This window comes from Mustela nivalis (assembly GCF_964662115.1).
Source record: "Mustela nivalis genome assembly, chromosome: 7".
NCBI classification, from domain to species: Eukaryota; Metazoa; Chordata; class Mammalia; order Carnivora; family Mustelidae; genus Mustela; species Mustela nivalis.
Window position 1 is genome coordinate 103,968,026 of NC_139026.1, and position 21,065 is coordinate 103,989,090.

The 21,065-nt window shown below is 51.3% G+C and overlaps 1 protein-coding gene and 1 long non-coding RNA gene across 3 annotated transcripts; one reads left to right on the forward strand and one right to left on the reverse strand.

Annotated features, from left to right (window-relative positions):
• The first annotated feature begins 129 nt into the window (after nucleotides 1-129).
• On the forward strand, nucleotides 130-13,764 carry LPAR5 (lysophosphatidic acid receptor 5). 2 transcript variants are annotated; one of them, XM_082742704.1, is made up of 2 exons: nucleotides 130-371; nucleotides 10,231-13,764. In XM_082742704.1, exon 2 carries the CDS (start codon nucleotides 10,438-10,440, stop codon nucleotides 11,539-11,541), a length of 1,104 nt encoding a protein of 367 aa, XP_082598830.1. In that variant the 5' UTR covers nucleotides 130-371; nucleotides 10,231-10,437; the 3' UTR covers nucleotides 11,542-13,764. The 2 variants fall into 2 exon arrangements, with proteins under 2 accessions (XP_082598830.1, XP_082598829.1); XM_082742703.1 differs by lacking the exon at nucleotides 130-371 and adding an exon at nucleotides 438-720.
• Nucleotides 9,602-15,205, reverse strand: LOC309870457. Its single transcript, XR_014314598.1, has 2 exons — nucleotides 14,958-15,205; nucleotides 9,602-9,819 (listed from the first exon to the last, which is right to left on the reverse strand). It is a non-coding gene; the product is annotated as an uncharacterized lncRNA (long non-coding RNA).
• Nucleotides 15,206-21,065: the final 5,860 nt, after the last annotated feature.

Here is a 21,065-nt window from a genome sequence, read left to right on the forward strand (position 1 = left end):
ACCTGATCAGTCTTCTCATGGCATGGTAAAGACCATGAGAAGCCCTGTCATAGAGAAACCTGTTCAGCTTAGAGTTTCTCAGACTGACTCGACCACAATATCCTTTTTCACATACAGTCAAAGCCTTTTAAGTTGTTTTTGTGTACTGGGCATGGCCAACATGCCTAGCCTTGTTGATACAGGAGGTCAGGGGCTCAGCCAGAGGGCGCAGAAAAAGTCGCTGCCATCCGAGTCTCCCATTCCCCAGAAGAAGGAACTCCTTAGGGGAGCCGGACAGAAGCAGGGAGGAATGGCCCTGGGTGACCATGAATGGCAAGAGCGAAACCACCTGCTGGAACCCAAAAAAGAAAGAGGCACCAGGGGGAACTGGTGTAAGTACAGCTCAGAGTGGGTGGTTAGTCATCCATCCCCGTGGGTGGGTGTGCCAGTTGGGCTTCCCGGAAGCTAGGGAGTGTGTGAGCAATGGGTGGGGGGAGCCATTAGTAGGCAAGAGTTGGGGCTGGACTAAGTGCCACTCTCTGCCGGGGTTTCTTCGCTGACGGGCTGCAAAGGCCACGGAGGGCACTGCTTCCTCTCTCTCTCCCTGCCTGTGTGGGGTTGACTGAGTGCAGGGAGCTGGGAAACCTGGAGATCTGCCGGGAGAATGTGTCCCCACCCATCTCAGGAGCAGGTCCTGCCAGCCCAGCCCAGAGCAGGCAGCGGAAGCCACAGGGAACACAGGTATGGGGGTGTCACCGGTGGGGCTGAACTTTGCAGGGGGCACAAGTCCCTCCTTTCGAGTGGGGTTCATGCATGGGGCTAGAGATGAGGAGGACCATGGGACCTGGAAAATTTTTCTGAATAGAGTGAAAAGGTAAATGTGGCTGCCTCCTGCAGTCTTTTCCAGAGCGAGCCCGGGGAGTCGGTCACCACACTAGGCACATCGAGGAATGCCCCTCTGAAGCCCGAGGCCCCCACACTGGAGAATCTTGGGCAGATATGTCTTCCCCTCCCCCCCCAAGGCCCCCACTGTTCTGCTGAACCCTGGGCTTCCCACAGCCCACTGAGGAGGGCTCTCTGGGGGTGGTGTCTAGCCCTGTCCCACTCTCCCAGACCCTTTCCCCCTCCCCCCAGGCCAAACCCTCTGCTAGATGACAATGAACTCATCTGATTAAACTCCACTAATGGTATTACTGGCACAGATGTGTTCTTGTAGCTATCCTTCCCAGCTAACCAAGGTTTATCTTAAACTCTTTTTTAAAAAATATTATTTGACAAACAGAGATCACAAGTAGAGAGGCAGGCAGAGAGAGAGGAAGGGAAGCAGGTTCCCTGCTGAGCAGAGAGCCCAATGCAGGGCTTGATCCCAGGACCCCAGGATCATGACCTGAGCTGAAGGCAGAGGTCACTGAGCCACCCAGGCGCCCCAACCAAGGTGTATCTTAATGGGATTTTTGAGAAACACCACTTCAACCCAGTGCGTCCATCTTCTGTACGAGATTAGACAAGATGCTCTCTAATGTCCCTATGACTCTGATAGAATATGGCTCATGAGTGGCACGAAGGGGATGGATGGCACAGGTGAGGGTCAACAAGGCCTTATAATAACTGGATCCCACTACTGAGGGCAGCTGCTTACCTGTTACCTGTTACTCCCACTCCTTTTAGGGTGAGAAAGTTGTAGCCCCAGGGGGAGATGGAGGCAAGGATTGAGGGAAAAATAGGAACTTGCCTGCACTTGTGAGACTTCCCTCCTGGCCACTCAGAGACTCTAGAGCCCAGCTCCTCATGTCTCTGCCTGATGATGTTGGCCCTCCCCAGCTTGCTCCCTGCAGAGTACACCCCAGCAAAATAGACACCTTGTGTGTGTGTTTGTGGCCGGGGGCGGGGCGGGGGTGGGGTGTGCCATGGGAAGGAGGCAGCGGAAAAGTGGAGGGCAAAGCCAGAAGCTCCAGAAAAGTGCCGCCCAAGTTCAGGACAAGGTCAAAGAGGTCAAAAGGCTCAGGCTTTCTTTTGGGGGGGCCAGGACCCAACCAGGCCCCAGAGCCAAGGGTAAGATGCGCAGGGACAACTCAGGGCACAGGGCTGTGGCAGCGGGCTGATCTGGTCCCAGCGACTTCTCTAGATAAGTTTTTCCAGGTCTTGAAAGCAGGGTGGAGGGAGATGTGCGGGTGGTGCGGTGACATCCACAGACATGGGATACCAGCTCCTGAGCTGTAGGCCACCTTTGCTTTCTGCTTTGGCCCAGAAAAAATGAGAGAGGTGAGGTCAGAATATCCAGAGGGAGAAGACGTGGCTGAGGAAGATACTGATGGTGCAGGAAGTGACAGGCTGAGGTGGGGCCAGGTGGGGAAAGGCCAGAGCAGGAATTTTGGCTGGAGACAGCAGAGCAGGCCTGGAACAGGAAGAGGGGCCATGGAGAGAGAACACAACAGCCCTGGGGAGCCTGTGCCAGAGGCTTCTCTCCTTGGGAAGATTGTGGCCACCTCCCCATCCCCGGGGGAAGGAAGAGGCCATCCACTCACCTTGGTGTCATTGTACTATCTCCACGCCACAGGCCCCTCAAACGAGCGGGGTTCATCTGTGTCCTCAGAACAGCTCTAGGACAGAGCTGTTCACAAAGCCTTCAAACTTTGGTAAGCTTCTGCTGGAGGCTTCAGCCTGGCTGGGATCTGTTTGGGGAGTCTGAACATACACATATAGCAGACGTATAAATTAGGGGCGCCTGGGTGACTCAGTCAAGTGTCTGCCTTTGGCTCAAGTCATGATCTCAGGGTCCTGGAACCAAGCCCCACATGGGGCTCCCTGCTCAGCGGGGAGCCTGCTTCTCCCTCTCCTTCAGCCCCTCCGCCTGCTCATGCATGTGCGCTCACGCTCTTGCTCTCACAAATAAATCTTTTTTTAAAAAGTATAATTTAGAATTAAGCCTGTCTGTGGGTAAAGGGGACATCCTGCCAGTATTGCCAGCTCACAGCTGTGGAAGTGGGCTTAGCTAAAGAGGGGTGGGTAGAGCGCACAGGGACTCTCAGCTGTGGCCTCTGGAATCTAAAATGAGGTTTGGGAGGCATCTGGGTGGCTTAGTGGGTTGAGCCTCTGCCTTCTGCTCAGGTCATGATCTCAGGGTCCTGGGATCCAGTCCTGCATTGGGCTCTCTGCTTAGTGGGGAGCCTGCTTCCTCCTCTCTCTCTGTCTGCCTATTGCCTACTTGTGATCTCTCTCTCTCAAATAAAAATCTTTACTAAAAAAAAAAAATAAAATGAGGTTTGGGGCTATTCTAGAATGCATCTTCCTGGGCAAGGAGGATGAGATCTGAGGTTCCTTTTCAAACTCCTAGAGGACATGAATGACTAAAGAGAGGAGACAGAGCAAGGCATTTTGCGGGTGTGCAGGAGAGGCGTGGGGCGGCGGGTGCACATGGAGAGTGTGGTGAACAGGAGGGAGCTGGACAGAGAAGAGTTATTTCTTTCCCCACCCTGCCTCCACCGTTGTCCGGAATCACCTATTCCCTTCTCTTCAGCCCCATGGCTGGTCAGCCGCCAGAAGGGTGGATAGCACAGGCAGGTTGTGTGGAGGAGAGGGAGGGATGACCATGACCTAGCCTCCTGCACATTTTTACTCAATTCTCACTTCCTGCCTGGCAGAAAATAGCTCTGCCCCTCTGGCTTATCTCAGCAAAGAGCAGCGCCCAGCCCAGCTCAGAGGGCAGTGGGACAGGTTCAAGAGGCCTGAGGTCATCAGGAACCTGGCCCTCTGATGTGCACCCAGGAAGCTGAAAGAGACCTGAAAGAGACCAGGGGAGGAGGAAGGTGGCTGTCCTGGCTCTGGTGTGTGAGTGGTGTGGAGGGTGGGTGGTGTGCCCTGGACAGTCCCCAGGGTGTTTCCTCAGCCCTTCAGTGTCTTGGCGCGGGGATCTGTTATGGGGATGGCTCCTGAGGCTGCCTGATGTGCTCTGTCTCTCTGGGTAAGAATACTGTCCCTAAGGCAAGGGCTGTGTCCACTCTTCCTCCTCTGGCCTAGTTGTCCGTGCCTCTGTGCATGCACCTACTTGTGTGTTAGCGGGTGAGTGCACATACCGGGGATCTTGTGTGCATGTCTATGTGACTTCGCACGCACATCTGCATGTGGTGCTGTGCTCGTAACCACATCTGTGCGCCTGGAGGTTATTAAGATGATGTGGGCCTCCAGGTCCCCCCTCCTCGCTGGGGACACAAAGCCCCAGTGTTTGATCCTTTCTGGGACAGTTGCTGTTTCTTTGGTTCCTCCATCTCTTCTACAACCTGACCTCTTTCTCAAGGCAGGATTGGGGTGAGATCCAGGGCTGCCCCCCCCCCCCCCCCAGCTAGAGCCCTCCTTCCACTTCCTGTTTGCCTCCTTTTGGGCAGTTTTCCCCATCTTTGCCATCTGGCCTGGCACCGTGCCCATGCAGCTCCACTGACAGGAGCCCCAGGGAAGCAGGCAGATGGGGTGGGGACCAGGGCAGGGCCCTGGCAGTCCTCGATGCCCAGTTCAGGCCCTTGTGTATCTATCAGAAAACAATGACTTTTCCACAAAAAGGACTTCTCCACTTTGGAGTCCAGTAACAAAAGCATTGCCATCTGCTTTACAAAAGGCCTTTCCCTTTAACTAGAAGCTCATCTAATACTTTTCGGTCTCTTGAACATTGTAACTTTGTTGTCAGAAATACTTGGGATTCTTGGTAAACAATTATTCATTCACTCATTCATTGTCTAGTGTGTGTAAGAAGCTATTGATTCTCCAGGTAATGGTTAAGAATGATCAAGTGTGACTGTAGTGACAGTGTAAATTGTTTTTGAAAATATAATGCAGGCTGTTTCCAAACAGGCCTTTTAGGAGGTGGAGTCTTCTACTAGATGAGTTATATACTTGGGCAATATAGGAGTGAGATAAGCGGCTGGCGGACCAACACAAGAGAGATTAAATAGCAAGATTACAGGGTGTGTGAACATGACAGGGAGGGGACAGATTTCCTTCCAGGTAGTCAGTGAATGTCACATGGGCCTGCTAAGCACAGAGACTGAAGTGTGAGTCCCAAGTGTGAGCTTGGGAGGAAAGCCATGGATGAGGGGGTCCCAACCCATGAGCTTACCATCTAGCGGGGGATGATGGAAGCAAATAAACACCCAGGAAACAATCTGAGAAGTTCAAAGCTGTGAACCAATAATGTGCTTAAGTAGGTAAGCAGACATGGTAAGGAGGGGCACTCCTGTGTGTGTGTGTGTGTGAGAGAGAGAGAGAGTGAGACAGCAAGAGGAGTCTGTGTTACCAATGAGAAATGGTGGGCTGTTAAAAAGTGTCTATTTCGGGGCGCTTGGGTGGCTCGGTGGGTTAGGGCCTCTGCCTTCGGCTCAGGTCGAGGTCTCAGGGTCCTGGGATCTAGCCCCGTGTAGGGCTCTCTGCTCAGCGGGGAGCATGCTTCCTCCTCTATCTCTCTGCCTGACTCTCTGCCTACTTGTGATCTCTGTCTGTCAAATGAATGGATAAATCTTTAAAAAAAAAAAAGTGTCTATTTGAACTGGGCAAATAAAGATGTAATTTTATCTGTGGGCTGAGATTTCTTACAGGCAGATGTAAGGGACCAGGTGCTCTGGGCCGCATGCACCCTCATATCCCACCATCCACTCTTGATGCAAACAGCCCTGGGGCAGCTGGGAGCTGGGTGTGAATTCTGAGTGTGAATGCTGATGGAACTCTAGAGCTGCTGTTTCCTGCAAAAACGAGGCTGAACACCTATCTCAAAGGCCTTCTGGAAGGTTAAAGACCACGCATGTAAAAATAGCCTGGGACGGGATGAGTGGCCAGTAAATCATCACTAATATTTTTCCCTCAACATTTATGGACATAGTGGCTGGGGAGACCAAGATGACTCAGTCACGGTCCACAGACCCTCCCTCGAGGAGCTCACAGTCTAAGGGGAAGGGCAGGCTAAGCACAGCTAATTACAAGACAGGTGGGACACTCCTGGTGAACAGTGTACAAAGGGGAATGACATCTGCCTTGCCGGGAGGGAGGGAGGGAGGCAGGTGAGGCTTCACAGAGTCCTAAGAAATGATTGACTTTGTCTGTTGGTGAGGGGGAGGCAGGGCATTCTAAGCAGAAGAGCCCACACTGGGGCATCTGGGTGGCTCAGTCAGTTAAGCGGCTGCCTTCAGCTCAGGTCATGATCCCAGGGTCCTGGGATCGAGTCCCTCACAGGACACTCTGCTCAGTGGGAAAGCCTGTTCCCTCCTCTCCCTCTGCATGCCACTGTGCCTACTTGTGCTCTCTGTATCTCTGTCAAATAAATCAATAAAATCTTAAGGGAAAAAAAAAAAAGCCTGCACTGCACGTGCAAGAGCAGAGTCCTGAAAACATTAAGACCTGTGCAAAACTGTTTTTAGTGTGGCGTGGCTGGAGCAAAGAAGCTTGGGAGGTGGGGCATGTGTCAGGGAAAGAGTCTGGTTTTATTCGCTTTTCAGTGGGTTTCAGCCCCATTTAAAATGATTTTTGTTGGTGAAATTGGTATTTTGCAGAAGAAGTGTTTATTTCCTCTAACTGTTCTCCTAAACCTCTTACAAGGCTTAAACTCTGGTAGTCATGGTTTGAGGGAGAACAAATGAACAACAACAAAAAAACCCACAGGAAGACTTTAGAATCAGGTTTACAGCTTGGTAAGATTTTAAGCAGTTCCTGGGCACCTGGTGGGCTGTCGGTGAGGCGTGCAACTCTGGATCTCGGAGTTATATGAGTTCAAGCTCCACGTTCAGTGTAGCGACTACTTAAAAATAAAATCTTAAGGGGTCTCTGGGTGGCTCAGTCGGTTAAGCATCTGGTTCTGGCTCATGATTTTGGCTCAGTTGGTTAAGCATCTGGTTCTGGCTCATGATTTTGGCTCAGGTCATGATATTGCAGGTCCTGGAATCAAGCCCTGCGATGAGCCCCACTTCTGGCTCTGTGCTCAGTGGGAGTCTGCTGGGGATCCTCTCCCTCGCCCCACTCCCCACTCATGCTCACACACGCATGCTCTCTCTCTCACGTAAATAAAGCAATCTTAAAAAACAATCTTTTTAAAAAATTCCTTTCGGGGCGCCTGGGTGGCTCAGTGGGTTAAAGCCTCTGCCTTCGGCTCAGGTCATGATTCCAGGGTCCTGGGATCGAGCCCCGCATCGGGCTCTCTGCTCAGCGGGGAGCCTGCTTCCTCCTCTCTCTCTCTCTGCCTACTTTGATCTCTGTCAAATAAATAAATAAAGTCTTAAAAAAAAAATTCCTTTCAAGAGGAATAAATCCAGTATCGGGATAATTGCTCAGGGTCTCTGAACAACTTTGTTCCCTCAGATGGCATTTGGACGTCACATTCATAGCATTATTCACAATAGGCAAAAGGTGGAAAAACCCAAGTAACCATTGACAGTTGGATAAAAAAAAAAAATATATATATATATATATATATATACACACACACACACACACACACATACATACATTATTCAGGGGCGCCTGGGTGGCTCAGTTGTTAAGCATCTGCTTTCAGCTCAGGTCATGATCCCAGGGTCCTGGGATCGAGCCCCACGTCAGGCTTCCCGTTCACCTGCTTCTCCCTCTCCCACTCCCTCTGCTTGTATATTCTCTCTTGTCTATCTTTCTGTCAAAATATTTTAAAAAATATATGTGTGTGTGTGTGTGTGTATAAAATTCAGCTATTAAAAAAGATTACAATTCTGATACATACTAAAACATGGATGGACCTTGACAATTTTATGTTAAGTGAAAGAAGCCAGACACAAAAGGACAGATATTATATGGTTCCACTCAGATGAGGTGTCTGGGATAGGCAAATTCAACTTGCACAGCTCAACACCAAAAAAATACAAGTAATCTGGGGCGCCTGGGTGGCTCAGGGGATTAAGCCCCTGCCTTCGGCTCGGGTCATGATCTCAGAGTCCTGGGATCGAGCCCCACATCGGGCTCTCTACTTGGTGGGGAGCCTGCTTCCCCCTCTCTCTCTGCCTGCCTCTCTGCTTGCTTGTGATATCTCTCTCTCTCTCTGTCAAATAAAATCTTAAAAAAAAAAATACAAGTAAGAAAAAAAATACAAGTAATCTAATTTAAAAAATGGGCAGAGGACCTGAATAGACATTTCTCCAAAGAAGACCTACAGATAGCCAGCAGACAAAGATGCTCAACGTCACTTCATCATCAGGGAAACGCAAATCAAAACCAGGATGATAGGGGCACCTGGGTGCCTCAGTCTGTTGAGTCTCTGACTTTTTTTTTTTTTTTAAGATTTTATTTATTTATTTGACAGACAGAGATCACAAGTAGGCAGAGAGGCAGGCAGAGAGAGAGAGAGAGAGAGAGAGGGAAGCAGGCTTCCTGCGGAGCAGGGAGCCCGATGCGGGGCTTGATCCCATGACCCTGAGATCATGACCCGAGCCGAAGGCAGCAGCCCAAACCACTGAGCCACCCAGGCGCCCCAAGTCTCTGACTCTTGATTTCGGCTCAGGTCATGATCTCTGGGTTGTGGTATGGAGCCCCGTGTTGGGATCCACGCTGGGTGTGGAGTTTGCTTAAGGTTCTCTCTGTCCCTCTCACTTTGCCCCTCTCCTCCTCTAAAAGAAAAGACAAATAACAAAGACTGGTGAGAACATGGAGAAAAGGGAAGCCTTGTGGACCATTGGTGGGAATGTAAATTGGTGCTGCCACTATGGGAAACAGTATGGAGTTTCCTCAAGTAATTAAAAATAAAATTACCATATGATCCAGTAATTGCACTACTGGGTATTTACCCAAAGAAAATAAAAACACTAATTCAAATAGAATAGGCAAATTCCTGGAGACAAAAAGTAGAATAGAGTTTTCCAGGAGCTGGAGGGAGTGCAGGGAGGGAATGGGCAGTTAGTGTTTGGCATGTATAGAGTTGTTTGGGATGATGAAAAAGTTCTGGAAATAGTAGTGATGGTCACAACATTGGGAGTGTACTTAATGTCACTGAATTATATACTTAAAGATGGTTAAAACCGTAAATTTTAAGTTGTGTATATTTTACCCATTCCCCCCCCACCACCACCACACACAAAAGATGGAATTTGAGGGTTAAGATGGAAGAGTAGCTTCTGTGGCATTAGGGCATTAAGGAAAGTGGGATTCTGAGACCGTGTCCTATCCTCTGGCTCATCTACCTCCTGGCCATATCTTTTGTCCGCCAGGGTTTGCCTGAGCACTGTGGCTGCCGTGGGCTGCTCTCTCCAGTGGCCTTGGCAGTGCCCTTGGTAACTCCTTGCCTCATTGCCACACGTTCTGGACTTAGGGTCCCCTCTGAGCCCTCACTTAAAAAACCCCTTCTCCCTCCATCAGAGAATCCCAGCCAGGAAGCTCCCTAGTCAGATCCTCCAGGGAAGCACCTGGAAAAGTTCAGCCCACTGAAGTTCACTCCACACCAAGAGTGTGCTGGTGTGTGATCAGCCCATAAGAGCCCATTATGTTATTGTCCCCACTTTACAGACAAAGAAACTGAGAGAGCAGTCAAGCAATCCAGTCGAACCCAGGTTGTTCTGACCACAAATCTAGCCCACACAAGAGCAATCATGGATGTGATGAATGAGGCCTGGATTTTGTACTGTCCTGGGGAATTTGAACTTTATTCTTTAGATAACGGGGAGCCAGCAGACCTGGGGAGTTCCAGGGGCAGTACTCCATCATATTTCTTACTATCTGACATAGGACCTCTTTACTTGCACTTTATTATCTGTCCCCCTTCGGTGGAAGTAAAGGAGCTGGGGTCAAGGCCTTTGTTTTGTTCAGGGCTGTGAATATGCCTGGAATCTTCTAAAGCTCAGTAAACATCTGCAAGAGAAAAGAAGAAAGGGAGAGAGATTATTAGTAGAACCTGTGTACTTAACACATATCTCGTTTAATCTAATAACTTCATGAAGTGGGAGATGCCCACCACTACCACCTTTTTCTCCAGGTAAGGAAAATGAGGCTCAGAGAGATTAAGTCAATTTTCGGAGGGCCTAGATAGGCAAGTTGGCCGAACCAGGATTTAAACCCAGGCAGTCTGACCCCAGAGCCTGGGCTTTTAACACTGTGCTATATAGCCTTACTGTGGAAAGCTATTGTGGCCTGACAGAAAGTTGGGGAAAGATCCGAGGCTGAGAAAAGACTCAAGAGGCCAGCCAGGTTAGCTAGATAGACATTTGGGACTCCTACGCTGTCCTTGCATAATCTTGATTTTGGCTTGCCTTCCTATTCCAGGTCTCCACTGCTGATGAAGCAGTGACCCAAAGTGTCCAACCCCCCCGACAGCCATCTGCCTCGCAGCCATAGTCCACATTCCCATGTCCTGCCTGCCCCAGGACGGTCCCTGCGCAGCCTCCAGGCCCCACTCTGGGAACGAACACGAGGCCAGGACCCTAGCGTGCCCAATGATGTCTCCAGCCTAGCTCCTCTCACACTGGTACCATGCAGCACAACTCCGCCAACAACTCCAGCCTTGCTTCCCAGTGCCCTGACTACCGGAACACCCACTACCTGCACATGGTGGTCTACAGCCTGGTGCTGGCCGCAGGGCTTCCCCTCAACGCGCTGGCCCTCTGGGTCTTCCTGCGCGTGCTGCGCATGCACTCCGTGGTGAGCGTATACATGTGCAACCTGGCAGCCAGCGACCTGCTCTTCACCCTCTCGCTGCCCCTGCGCATCTCCTACTACGCCCTGCACTACTGGCCCTTCTCTAACCTCCTGTGCCAGACGGCGGGCGCCATCTTCCAGACGAACATGTACGGCAGCTGCATCTTCTTGACTCTCATCAACGTGGACCGCTACGTGGCCATCGTGCACCCGCTGCGGCTGCGGCACCTGCGGCGGCCCCGCGTGGCGCGGCTGCTGTGCCTGGGCGTGTGGGCGCTCATTGCCGTGTTCGCCGTGCCCGCCGGCCTGGTGCACCGGCCCTCGCCCTGCAGCTACAACGGCGGCCAGGTGCACCTGTGCTTCGAGAGCTTCGGCGACATGTGGCAGAACAGGCTACTGTGGCTCCTGCTGCTGGCCGAGGCGCTGGGCTTCCTGCTGCCCCTGGCGGCCATGCTCTACTCGTCGGGCCGGGTCTTCTGGACCCTGGCGCGGCCGGACAGCACGCGGAGCCGGCGGGGGCAGAAGACCGTGCGCCTCCTGCTGGCCAACCTCGTCATCTTCCTGCTGTGCTTCGTGCCCTACAACGCCACGCTGGCGGTCTACGGGCTGCTGCGGGGCAACGTGGTGGCGGCCGGCAGCGAGGTGCGCGACCGGGTGCGCCAGGCGCTCATGGTCATGGTGCTGTTGGCCGGCTCCAACTGCGTACTGGACCCGCTCGTGTACTACTTCAGCGCCGAGGGTTTCCGCAACACCCTGCGCGGCCTGGGCACTCCGCTCCGCGCCAGGACCTTGGCCACCAACGGGGCTCAGGGAGGGCACGCCGAACGGTCCACCGAGGGCATCCTCATCACCGGTCCGGCTACCGCCAACCAAAAGCTGCTCCAGCCTTCCAGCTTCGGGACGCCCTTGACCCAGCGCCGCGAGGACTCGATCCTGTGAATGCACTGCGTACGGTTGCGCAATCACCCCCACCTCCCAGGCCTCCGCTCCGCTCATACGCGCACGCTCGCAGGGTATTGTACATGAGGGAAGTGGATCGGGCACTTGGACTTCTGGGCGGCAACTCCTGCCCGTAAATGCACAAGAGAACAAATTGTGGCCAGCCTGGGGCACAGGGAAGGAAGAAGAGTGCTGGTGGAAATGCCTTCTTTGCTTTGGTGGTGATGGTGAGCGTGGGGCGAATCCCTGGCCCAGTGAGGAGGGAGTGACGCAGTGAGCTCCCTCATTGCATAGGCAGACGACTGGATGACATGCCCTTAGTGTGTGGGCATGAAACACTATGGAAGGCTGGTAGATGGAGCAGAAAATGAGTGTCCTGGATTTAGACCAACCACAGCAGTCTCAGTGCCTCTGATGCTACCCACTCTCATTTCCACTTGGCCTTGCCCTGCCCAGCGTAAAGCCATGAGACACTGACAGAATCTGTTTCATTCTTGATTAGTAACTTGTAACAATTTAGACCTGACACCCAGCATGGGGTGGTTGGGGGCAGGACAAAACTGTGAGTTAGAGGATGTTTTCCCCCCAGATGCTGGTCTCTGTAGGCCTTTCTAGGTGTCCTTTCTCCTTCCACCCTGCCCCACTTTCCAGACCTCCTCCATTCTAGGTCCTAAATTCTCTCTCTCTGCCTCTGGCCCTTCATCTAGAATAAGGGAGAAAATTTTTTGTACGAAATTAACAGTTCTCCCCAACTTTGCTCTCAGACCCTTTTACAACTCTTAACAATCGAGGACTCCAAAAAGCCTTTGCTTATACCTTACCTTTTGATATTTAACCGTATTAGAAATTAAAACTCGTTAAGTCCTAACAATGTAACACACAAGCACACATTCCATTAGCTTTGAGAGCAATAATGTCATCACACTTCACGAAGCCTCTGGAAAACTCCTGTGAACAAGGAGATTGCAAAGTACAAACAACATTGGTGGGAGTAATATTCCAAAAATAACTTTGACCTTGTGGACATCTAAGAATCAGTATTAGAGGTCATGTGTAAAGTCTTCCCAGGGCATATGTATACATTGTTTTTTATTACTGCGGGAACAGAGAAATGCTCCACAAATCAATTGCTAATTCTAGTCCCAAAGGCTTGAGGGTTTGCAGGGGTAGATTGGAGCTGCACACCCAGTGCAACATTACTTTGGCTTCCTGGTGCGGGTGGGGCAGCTCTGAGGTGGGGGTGAACTAGTCACACAAACACTCGGAGGAGGGGTGGGGCTTCTCTTTCCCCGGGGAAGGGAAAAGGGAACTGTTGCCACAGCCAGGAAAGAAGTTTCCAGGGACATAAGAGTGCAACGGAGGACAGGAATAAGGTGTCTGTTCTTAGCAAGCTGGGGGCAAGGAAATGGAAGACTGATGAATGGACCACCTACTGTTTCCTTCTTCCCTCTTTACTTGGAGTAGGGCTGGGAGGGGTTGTGGAGTTGAGACTGCATAAGTGAGGAAGTTGCAGCCAAGAGTGTGTCCTGTATGCATTTCTGTCGCTAGGTCTCTCAATGGCGTGTGTGTGTGTGTGTGTGTGTGTGTGTGTCAGGGTTTTCCTGTGTGTGTCTCTGCGTGTTTTAGTTTGGAGTAAGCCTTTTGTGTGTCTTCAAGGGATTGCTCCAGATGGTGATTTACAGAGGTAAAATGACCCCTGGTGGCCAAATCGGAGAACTGACCCAGATTCCTCCTTGATCACTTTCAAGTAGAACCTTTCACCATCTCTTGGGAAGATGGAGCCCTGGGCTAGGCCCTCCTGTAGCTCTTGAAGAGGCCCAATGGTTAGCACCTGCTCCATCTTCCCTCGTCCTTAAGGTTCAAGACCCATGTCGTGAGAGCATAAAATGTGGTGGTAGTCCAAAGTCTCAGAACTTTGCCCTATCCAAACTAAACTGAATTGAAGACAGTTTTTTAAAAAATTGCTTGAGTATTTTTATATTCTGATATGTGAATGAGTTTCAAAACTCACAGAGAAAGTATCTTCTCACATACTACATAATTATTTATTTTTATAATTTTTATAGTTTTCTGTCTGTTCCCCCCCGCCCCAGGTAGAACCGAAGGTCCCTGGGGGCAGGGATTTTTGTTTGCTTGATTCTCTGATGTATCTTCAGCATCTAGAACAGCTCCTGGCACAAAAGAAGTGCATAATAAATATTTGTTGAATGATGAACTGTTGAATTTTGGTGTGGAGTAGTGTACTGTCTCATGGGGGACCACAGAACAAGTTAACAATTACCATTCCAGACAGAAGATGCAAGAATGCAGAGTAAGGTGTTGGCAGTCAATTCCGTGGGCAGTGGGAAGCCCCTAAAGGTTCCTGAGGGAGGTTTTGCTCACTCTGACAGACGGTGTGGGGTAAACTGTAGGGAAGTGGGGAGAGGAGTCTAAGGGGGAAAGGAAGACTGGTCAGGCTGCTGTTAAAATTGTCAAGGAGAGGTGTGACCATGGTGTGTGGAGGTGGATGGAAATGGGTCACCTCCAGTGTGAAATCTCTGGGGTTTAAGCTCTGGTGGACTGTTTCCCCGCAATCAGTGCATCCAAAGAGTTTCTATCACAAGAACAAAGAGGCAGGAATAGATTCAGGAGATGGGGCAGGCAGAGTGGAAATGAACAGAAGAACCTGACAAGCCACAGGCTAGGAAAGCTTAAGAGCATCTGGAGCCAGCCACTGCCGTTTTCATAGCATTCTCCAACACCGAGTGCACAGTAGGACAGATGCAAGATGTGGGGGTGATCCAGAGCCCTCACCCCGTGTCCTGCGGAGACCCCATTTATAGTTTAGGGAAATCCAAATGAGGAAAATGAGAACATCCTAGATGGAGGGAGAAGAGAGTGAACAAGTTTTGGAAATAACTCCCTATGCCAGGATCTCCATGTGGTGCTTATCACTATTGATTATATATTATTTAGTTATTGATTATCATAAGCCTCTGAGTTAAGGACAATTATTATCCCTATTTTACAAATGAAGCACCCTAGGGAAGCTGCAATCCGAAGGTCACACAACCGGGAAGAGGCACGGTAGCTATTTGGCTCCCTAACTCCTACTCTTTGCAGTACTTTCCACCGTCTCTCCCCTTTCTGGGGCTTCCCACCTTCTCATCCTGGCTCTGTCCCATCCATCCTCCCTGGCTTCCTGTCTCCTCCTCACCCGGGCTGCCTCTCCCAACTACTCCTCTCACCCTCTCTGCTCCACTACTTCCTCCATACTCCTAACCCTCTCATGCTCCAACACACCTGCCCCTTCCCCCTCCACCGGCCCCAGGTTCCTGCGCAGAGCACCTCGCAGCTCACTCACGGTTCCAGTTGTGTTGAGCCCCGAAACACACCCCATCAAAGCCTTAGAATGGAGTAGCTAGGTTGTGGCTCACCCAGGTGGGATGGCTCAGCCTTGGTGCAGTTGGCCATGACTCTCCTCCCTTAGCCGGGAGGTACCCAGCATCTCCAAGGCAGCACTCCTGCTTGTCCACCAACTAAGTTGAAGAGAAGACCTCCCCTGGTTCTCCTCAAAGTCTGCCTCTTCTGTAGGAAGAGTTCCCTCCTCTGTAGGTCCCTCCACACAGTGAGTAGCCCGGAGAAGAGTAACAATCATTGAAATAAAACAAATTCAGGAGAACCAAGGCCAAGGTAAGGGGGTCCCAAAGGGTCAGGATGCTTCTCTCTTAGCCCTGAACCAGCTTGAGGGAAATCCCTACTGGGTTGCCACCTGGGGGTCCCGTGGAGGAAATGGGAAAGGGGAGGTTAAATTTCACACCACGGGCCTGCCTTCTCCATTCTTTCAGGAGAACTTGGAGACAGAGGGAGGCCAGGGTAGCCTCACCATGCCATATCCTCTCCAGAAGAGATAGCACCAAAAAGGGAAGTTTCTCACACGGGCCTTCGGGAAACCCAAAGGCTCTCAGAATCAACCTGGGCGGGTACTAATTTCAGCTCTGTCACTTCTTGGCAATGTGACTTAGCAAGTTACTTCAACTCTCTGAACCTCTGTTTTCTCCTCTGTGAAATGGGGAATCACAGTATCTACTTGTTGGGTTGCTGTTCGGTCAATGAGATCACCTTGGAAAGGCACCTGGGAGAAACCCCAAAAGGGGGAGCTCTCTTTTTGACAAGAATGTGGGGAGTAGATGCTATTGGTAAAATCTGTTTGTGATGTTTCTGGAAGACAGCAAGGGTTCCAAGGTGAATCCTCACCCAGACAGGGCTCTGCCAGCAATCAGAACCAGGGCCAGGGGATGGGTGAGCAAGGCAGGCTGGGCAAGTTTCCACAGTGCTAGGTCAAGTAGACAGTTTTCAGGGGCAGAGACTGGCCTGTTGCCCTCTGGGGGCACTCTCTCCCCACTAGGCCTAATGTCTATCCCAGAGACAGAGGAGTGGGTAGAAAAGTGCCTGAAAGGGAGAGGAGAGGGGGCATGGGATGAAGAACCCAGCAAAGGAGAAAGGGCAAGAGAGCAGGCTGGAGGGGAAGTAAGGGCCCAGGCAGGCACAGGGTGGGGCCGGGAGAGGGGCCTAGGGCAGGAGGGCGGGAGGGAGCCTGGGAGGGAAAGCGCCGAGGAGGGAGGAGGGAGGGACAGGGAGGGAGACCAGCGGCGCTGACACAGCCTCGATGTGTGGAACGGGCTGGGGTTTGGCCCACAGGTCAGGCGTCTGGCAGTATTATGGGATGGAGAGGCCTTAGGAGACAGGGAGAGTATTATGGGCTGGAACAGCCTTAGGAGACTGGGGAATATTATGGGCTGGTGAGGCCCGGATCCAACTGGAGGCGGGAGGAAGGGGTGCGGGGCGGGAAGGGGGGGTGGTGGTGGAAGGGAATATTATGGGCTGGAGGCCTCCTGCGACCAGAGGCAAGAGTATTATGGGCTGGCAAGGCCTTCGGTGGCCAGAGGGGGGAGCAGCGGGGGATGGCACCGGCTGCATGTGACTGAGGGGGGGGCCAAGTTGGGGGGGTGGTGAGTGGGGGTGGGGGAGCATATTATGGGATAGCTCTTTGTACCTACTGCGGGGACTGCTTCTCCAGAAGATATTATGGGATGTCGTGTGTGGGAGGGGGAGTGGGGTTGGGGGGATTATTATGGGATGGTGGTGCAGAATGGGGAGGGCCTGAGGAGCTCTTCTCCAACCCCCCCACCCCTTACTCTCTTGCCATCCTCTCTCTAAGGTCTGCCTTCTCTCTCAAACGGCCCAAGGGGAACACCTGAAATCCATCCCCCCGCTACGCACACACTTTGAGCACCTCAACCCATCCTAGGCATCTCCCTTAACTAGCAGACACCTCCAAGGTGCTCAGGGGGAAAGGCAGCCCCTGGGGAATGGGGAGAAAGCCCTAAAGCAGGGTTGTAGCGGCCAGCAGATCACACCTCCCACCTGCACGATGTCCTCTTGGTTCCCAGTCCCCTTGGGCCACTCTCCTTCCCCTTCTCCCTCCACAAAGTGGGGGCCCTTGATCCTCTTCCCCTCCCCCCTCCTCTCCATTTCCTCTCCAGCTCCCTCCACAGCCGTAACCAGTAAAACAGGCGGCCAGCTATTATGGGATGGCTGCTCCCGGCAGCTCTGCAGGGAGGGGGCGGTCACCGCGGAATGTCTCTTGTGGGTGGCTATTATGGGATGGCCGCCTCTCTTTTTTGGGGGGGGGGGTGGGGGCTAGCAAGGAGAAGGATTATTATGGGATGTGCCCTGCACAACTGGGTGGGGCTGTCCTGGGTAGGTAAAGCTCTGGGGAGGTTGGGGGGGTGGTTAGTGGTGAGGAAGGAAAGGAAGGAAGAGGGAGGGAAAGGAGCTGGGGAGGGTGGGGTGAGCCCTGGAGCCAGACCTGAGGCCTGGCAAGAGTAACTAGCTAGAGAGGTTCTTCTGTGACAGCTGTTTGAAGGGGCCCCTGGGGCAGGCTAGAGCTGGTCAAATCTGAACCCTGGACACCTGGGTCTTTTTGCAGCTTGTGAGCTGCAGGGTTGCTGAATCCAGGCCCTGCAGAGCTGGGCTGGCGGTGGTAATGTCTGGGTTCTGTCTGTGTGGCACACCAAAGGGAGTAGTGCTCCTGGGTGACCACAGAACCCAAGTACTCTCCTCCCACTTTGCCTTCCTGGATTTGAGCCTTGGGACCACAGCTCAGGTAGGTGGGTTGGGCCACAGGGGCTTTGCAACCTTGCAGTCACACAACAGAGACCCAGTTGGCTCCTGAAGGGCAAATGCCTGGCCTGTCACCCAGCCCCTCCCCAAAGCCCTGCAGGACCTGCATCCTGTCTAGCCATCACAATGCACTGTCACTGTGGCTTTTCCTCCCTACGTTGTCTTTCCAAAGCCCTTTTTCTGACAAAGCAGGAGAACACTGGTCCCTTAGACCTCTTACAGGCAGTTTCTGGGGCTCACAGAAAATAGAGATGTAGAGAGAGCATGTACTGAAAACTCCATGGACAACCCACTCTGAGTGTTATTCTAGGTTCTTCTGTACCATGGGATGGAAACAGAACTCTAAGGTAACCGGTTACAGAGGTTGTCCCCCTGGGTGCATTAATCATGAGATTATCCCACCCTTAGTCTCTGTGGGCCAATCATGCTAGTGGTTTATTTGTAATTTATCTGGAAGGGTAGTGTGGGGCCAGGGAGTGGGGGAGCAAAGAAGCATAAAGACCACAAAAGCAATACATAAACACACTCATCCTAGCCCTCTCTGTAACTCAAGAGGCAGCAAAGGGATTCTAACATTCTCCTCGTAGTGGGAGCAGGGAGAGGTGGGCAGAGAGCTATGGGGGACAAATTCAATCCGTGTTTATGATCATGGGCACAAAGCTGTGACTACCCAGTTACAAAACTCTCTTCCTGGTTTATATTACGAATCACTGTAGTAATGGGGTTTATATATATGAGAAGAAAAGGCTATGGGGCAGATGGAGATATTACAGAAGGGAATTTGAGGCCCAGAGGCAGGCTGGATTCCCTGGAGAAAAGGGGAGAGAGGAGGGCATAATAGGTATCTAGCAGCTCTACCTGCCAAGGAGAATGTTGTTGAAAGAAGGTATACCCACGTTATGATATCATAACAGAGCTGCCTCCTCTCCCCTAAGTGAGGCTAACAAGGTCCATCCTAAGTACTCAGAATGGTCATGGGGGAGAGTTTGCTCGAATGAATGCGGCCCAATTTTTTTTTTTAAGATTTTATTTATTTATTTGACAGACAGAGACCACAAGTAGGCAGAGAGGCAGTCAGAGAGAGGAGGAAGCAGGCTCCCCGCTGAGCAGAGAGCCCGATTCGGGGCTCCATCCCAGGACCCTGGGATCACGACCCGAGCCGAAGGCAGAGGCTTTAACCCACTGAGCCCAATTTTGATGTCATGAGAATTGAATGAGGAAGACCATGGCAACCTTGTAGAATGGGGGAAATGGCCTTCACACCTCAGGGATGTGGCAAAAGGGTGCTCCAGGGAGTTAAGTCAGGTAGGAGTTGGTGAAAGGTGTATTAACACCACAGGTGCTCTGCTGAGAAGCAAAGGGACGGTAACTTCTTGAAGCAAGCTCTCACCTCTCCTGAATTTATTTCTCCTTGCCACAACTCCAGCCCAGGGGAGGGCAGAGTCCTCTGGCTAGGCCCTTTCTCTAGGAAAGTGAGGTTTAGAAGAGCAATGCAGAGACAGTGTGAGGTTCATCCTAGAAGATGTTCCAGGTTCTCTCCAACCTGTCTCACTGCCATAGTTCTTGGATTTGTATGGAAAAGGCACATGAGAGCAAAGAAAGACATTACCTCTGCCTTGGGGGTTGGTGGCAGCAAGGCAATGGTGCTATGACATTGGTTTTCATTTGGGTCCTGATTCTCTAGGGGCCAGGAAAAGGGAAAAATGACAGGTTTATGGGATCAGGCTCTCTGAGGACTAACAGTTCTTAAGACTGGGCTCTTGGACTTTCTAAGACTGGGTCCCCAAGGTAACTGCAAGATAGGCCCAGTCTGGGAAGGGGAGGGTATACGTTGGAAGGCTGCCTTGTAGCATAACTGAATGAAAGAGGCATCCTGGAATGTTGACTTGTACATGGGAGGAGGAAAGATGGTGAATATTATACATCAAAGGGTTTTTTTGGATGGAGAATGGACCCCAACAAGATGAGAATGGGGACAGTTGGAAGTATGAGACTTCAAGATATAAACAAGAAAGTGGTTAAAAAATACAGGACATAGGGGCGCCTGGGTGGCTCAGTTGGTTGGGCAGCTGCCTTCGGCTCAGGTCATGATCCCAGCGTCCTGGGATCGAGTCCCGCATTGGGCTCCTTGCTCCGCGGGGAGCCTGCTTCTCCCTCTGACTCTGCCTTCCACTCTGTCTGCCTGTGCTCGCTCTCGCTCTCTCTCTGACAAATAAATAAATAAAATCTTAAAAAAAATATACAGAACATTGAAGGTAAGCGGAATTTGGTGTTCAAGAATGAGGATAACAACTCTGGTATGTTAAGAGTCTCTGAAAAAAGAGGCCCATAACGATATTACAGGATTTCAGTTTTAGAAACACTGGATAGATGGACATTGTTTTCCAATCAAAATCCCTTTGTGTGGCAGGGAACAGATAGGAGATATTTTGACCACCCATCTATACTGTAAAACCCTTTTGGAATACCTTCTAGCTTCTCAAGGACTATCAAGAACCTCTACTGGGATCTGATCTCTCCAGTTAGGATCTCTTTTATTTTCTTTAACAGGAAATTGGGAAATAGCACTCAGCTGTGTTCCCTTGACACCAGACATTCTATCTTGTCCCATAGTTGTTTATGCTTTTTAAAGGGAGGCACCTGTGGTCCTTGCACTCCCTGTGGCGCCCAGCTTGCTGCCTTACTAGGTGCTCTGGCAACATCTGTTGAGTGAACAGGAGTAGCAGTGAGGAGGAGAGGAGTCTTGGTTCTTGATATATATAGCAGAATTCTCACTTCATATTATGGTGGGATGTCCATCCATGGGACTGGCCCAGGCATGCTGGACCACCTGACCTGGAGAGGCAGGGTGACATGGGAGAAGGACTGCTGAAATGCTGAGAAATAAAGTAAAGATAAGAGCTTATAATTATTATGGGATGCTATGGCTGAATTAAACTTTATGTAAATGGCTCATCTGATCAGCATGGTATTTGGTTGGCTCTACCCAAAACTTAAGAGCTGAAGGTAAGCATCTGGAGAATAACTGAATTTGGTAGGATTGGATGGCGCCCTAGGTTGACTCTCAGTTTCTGAGTGTCTGGAAATGATGGGATGAGGGAAGGTAGGGTTTGTCCTAGACATCAAGAGGCTTTATGCTAGGATACTACTTTGGCCCAGGAAGGGATAAAGATGTGTACAAGTTGGGGCGGGCACAGGGCAGTGTGGGTAGCCTGCTTCACCCTTGTGGCTCTGGGTGTTAGAATAGACTGACAGCCTGTGGAGGTGGGGGAGGTTTGAATATGAATATTATGGGATGCCTGGCTGGAAAGGCATAGGGGTGGTGGCTGGAGGTGAAGCATTATGGGATGTGACTCTAG

Excerpts from the sequence above, each read along its gene's own strand:
- LPAR5 (XM_082742704.1), top strand. The coding sequence starts at position 10,438 with ATGCAGCACAACTCCGCCAACAACTCCAGCCTTGCTTCCCAGTGCCCT.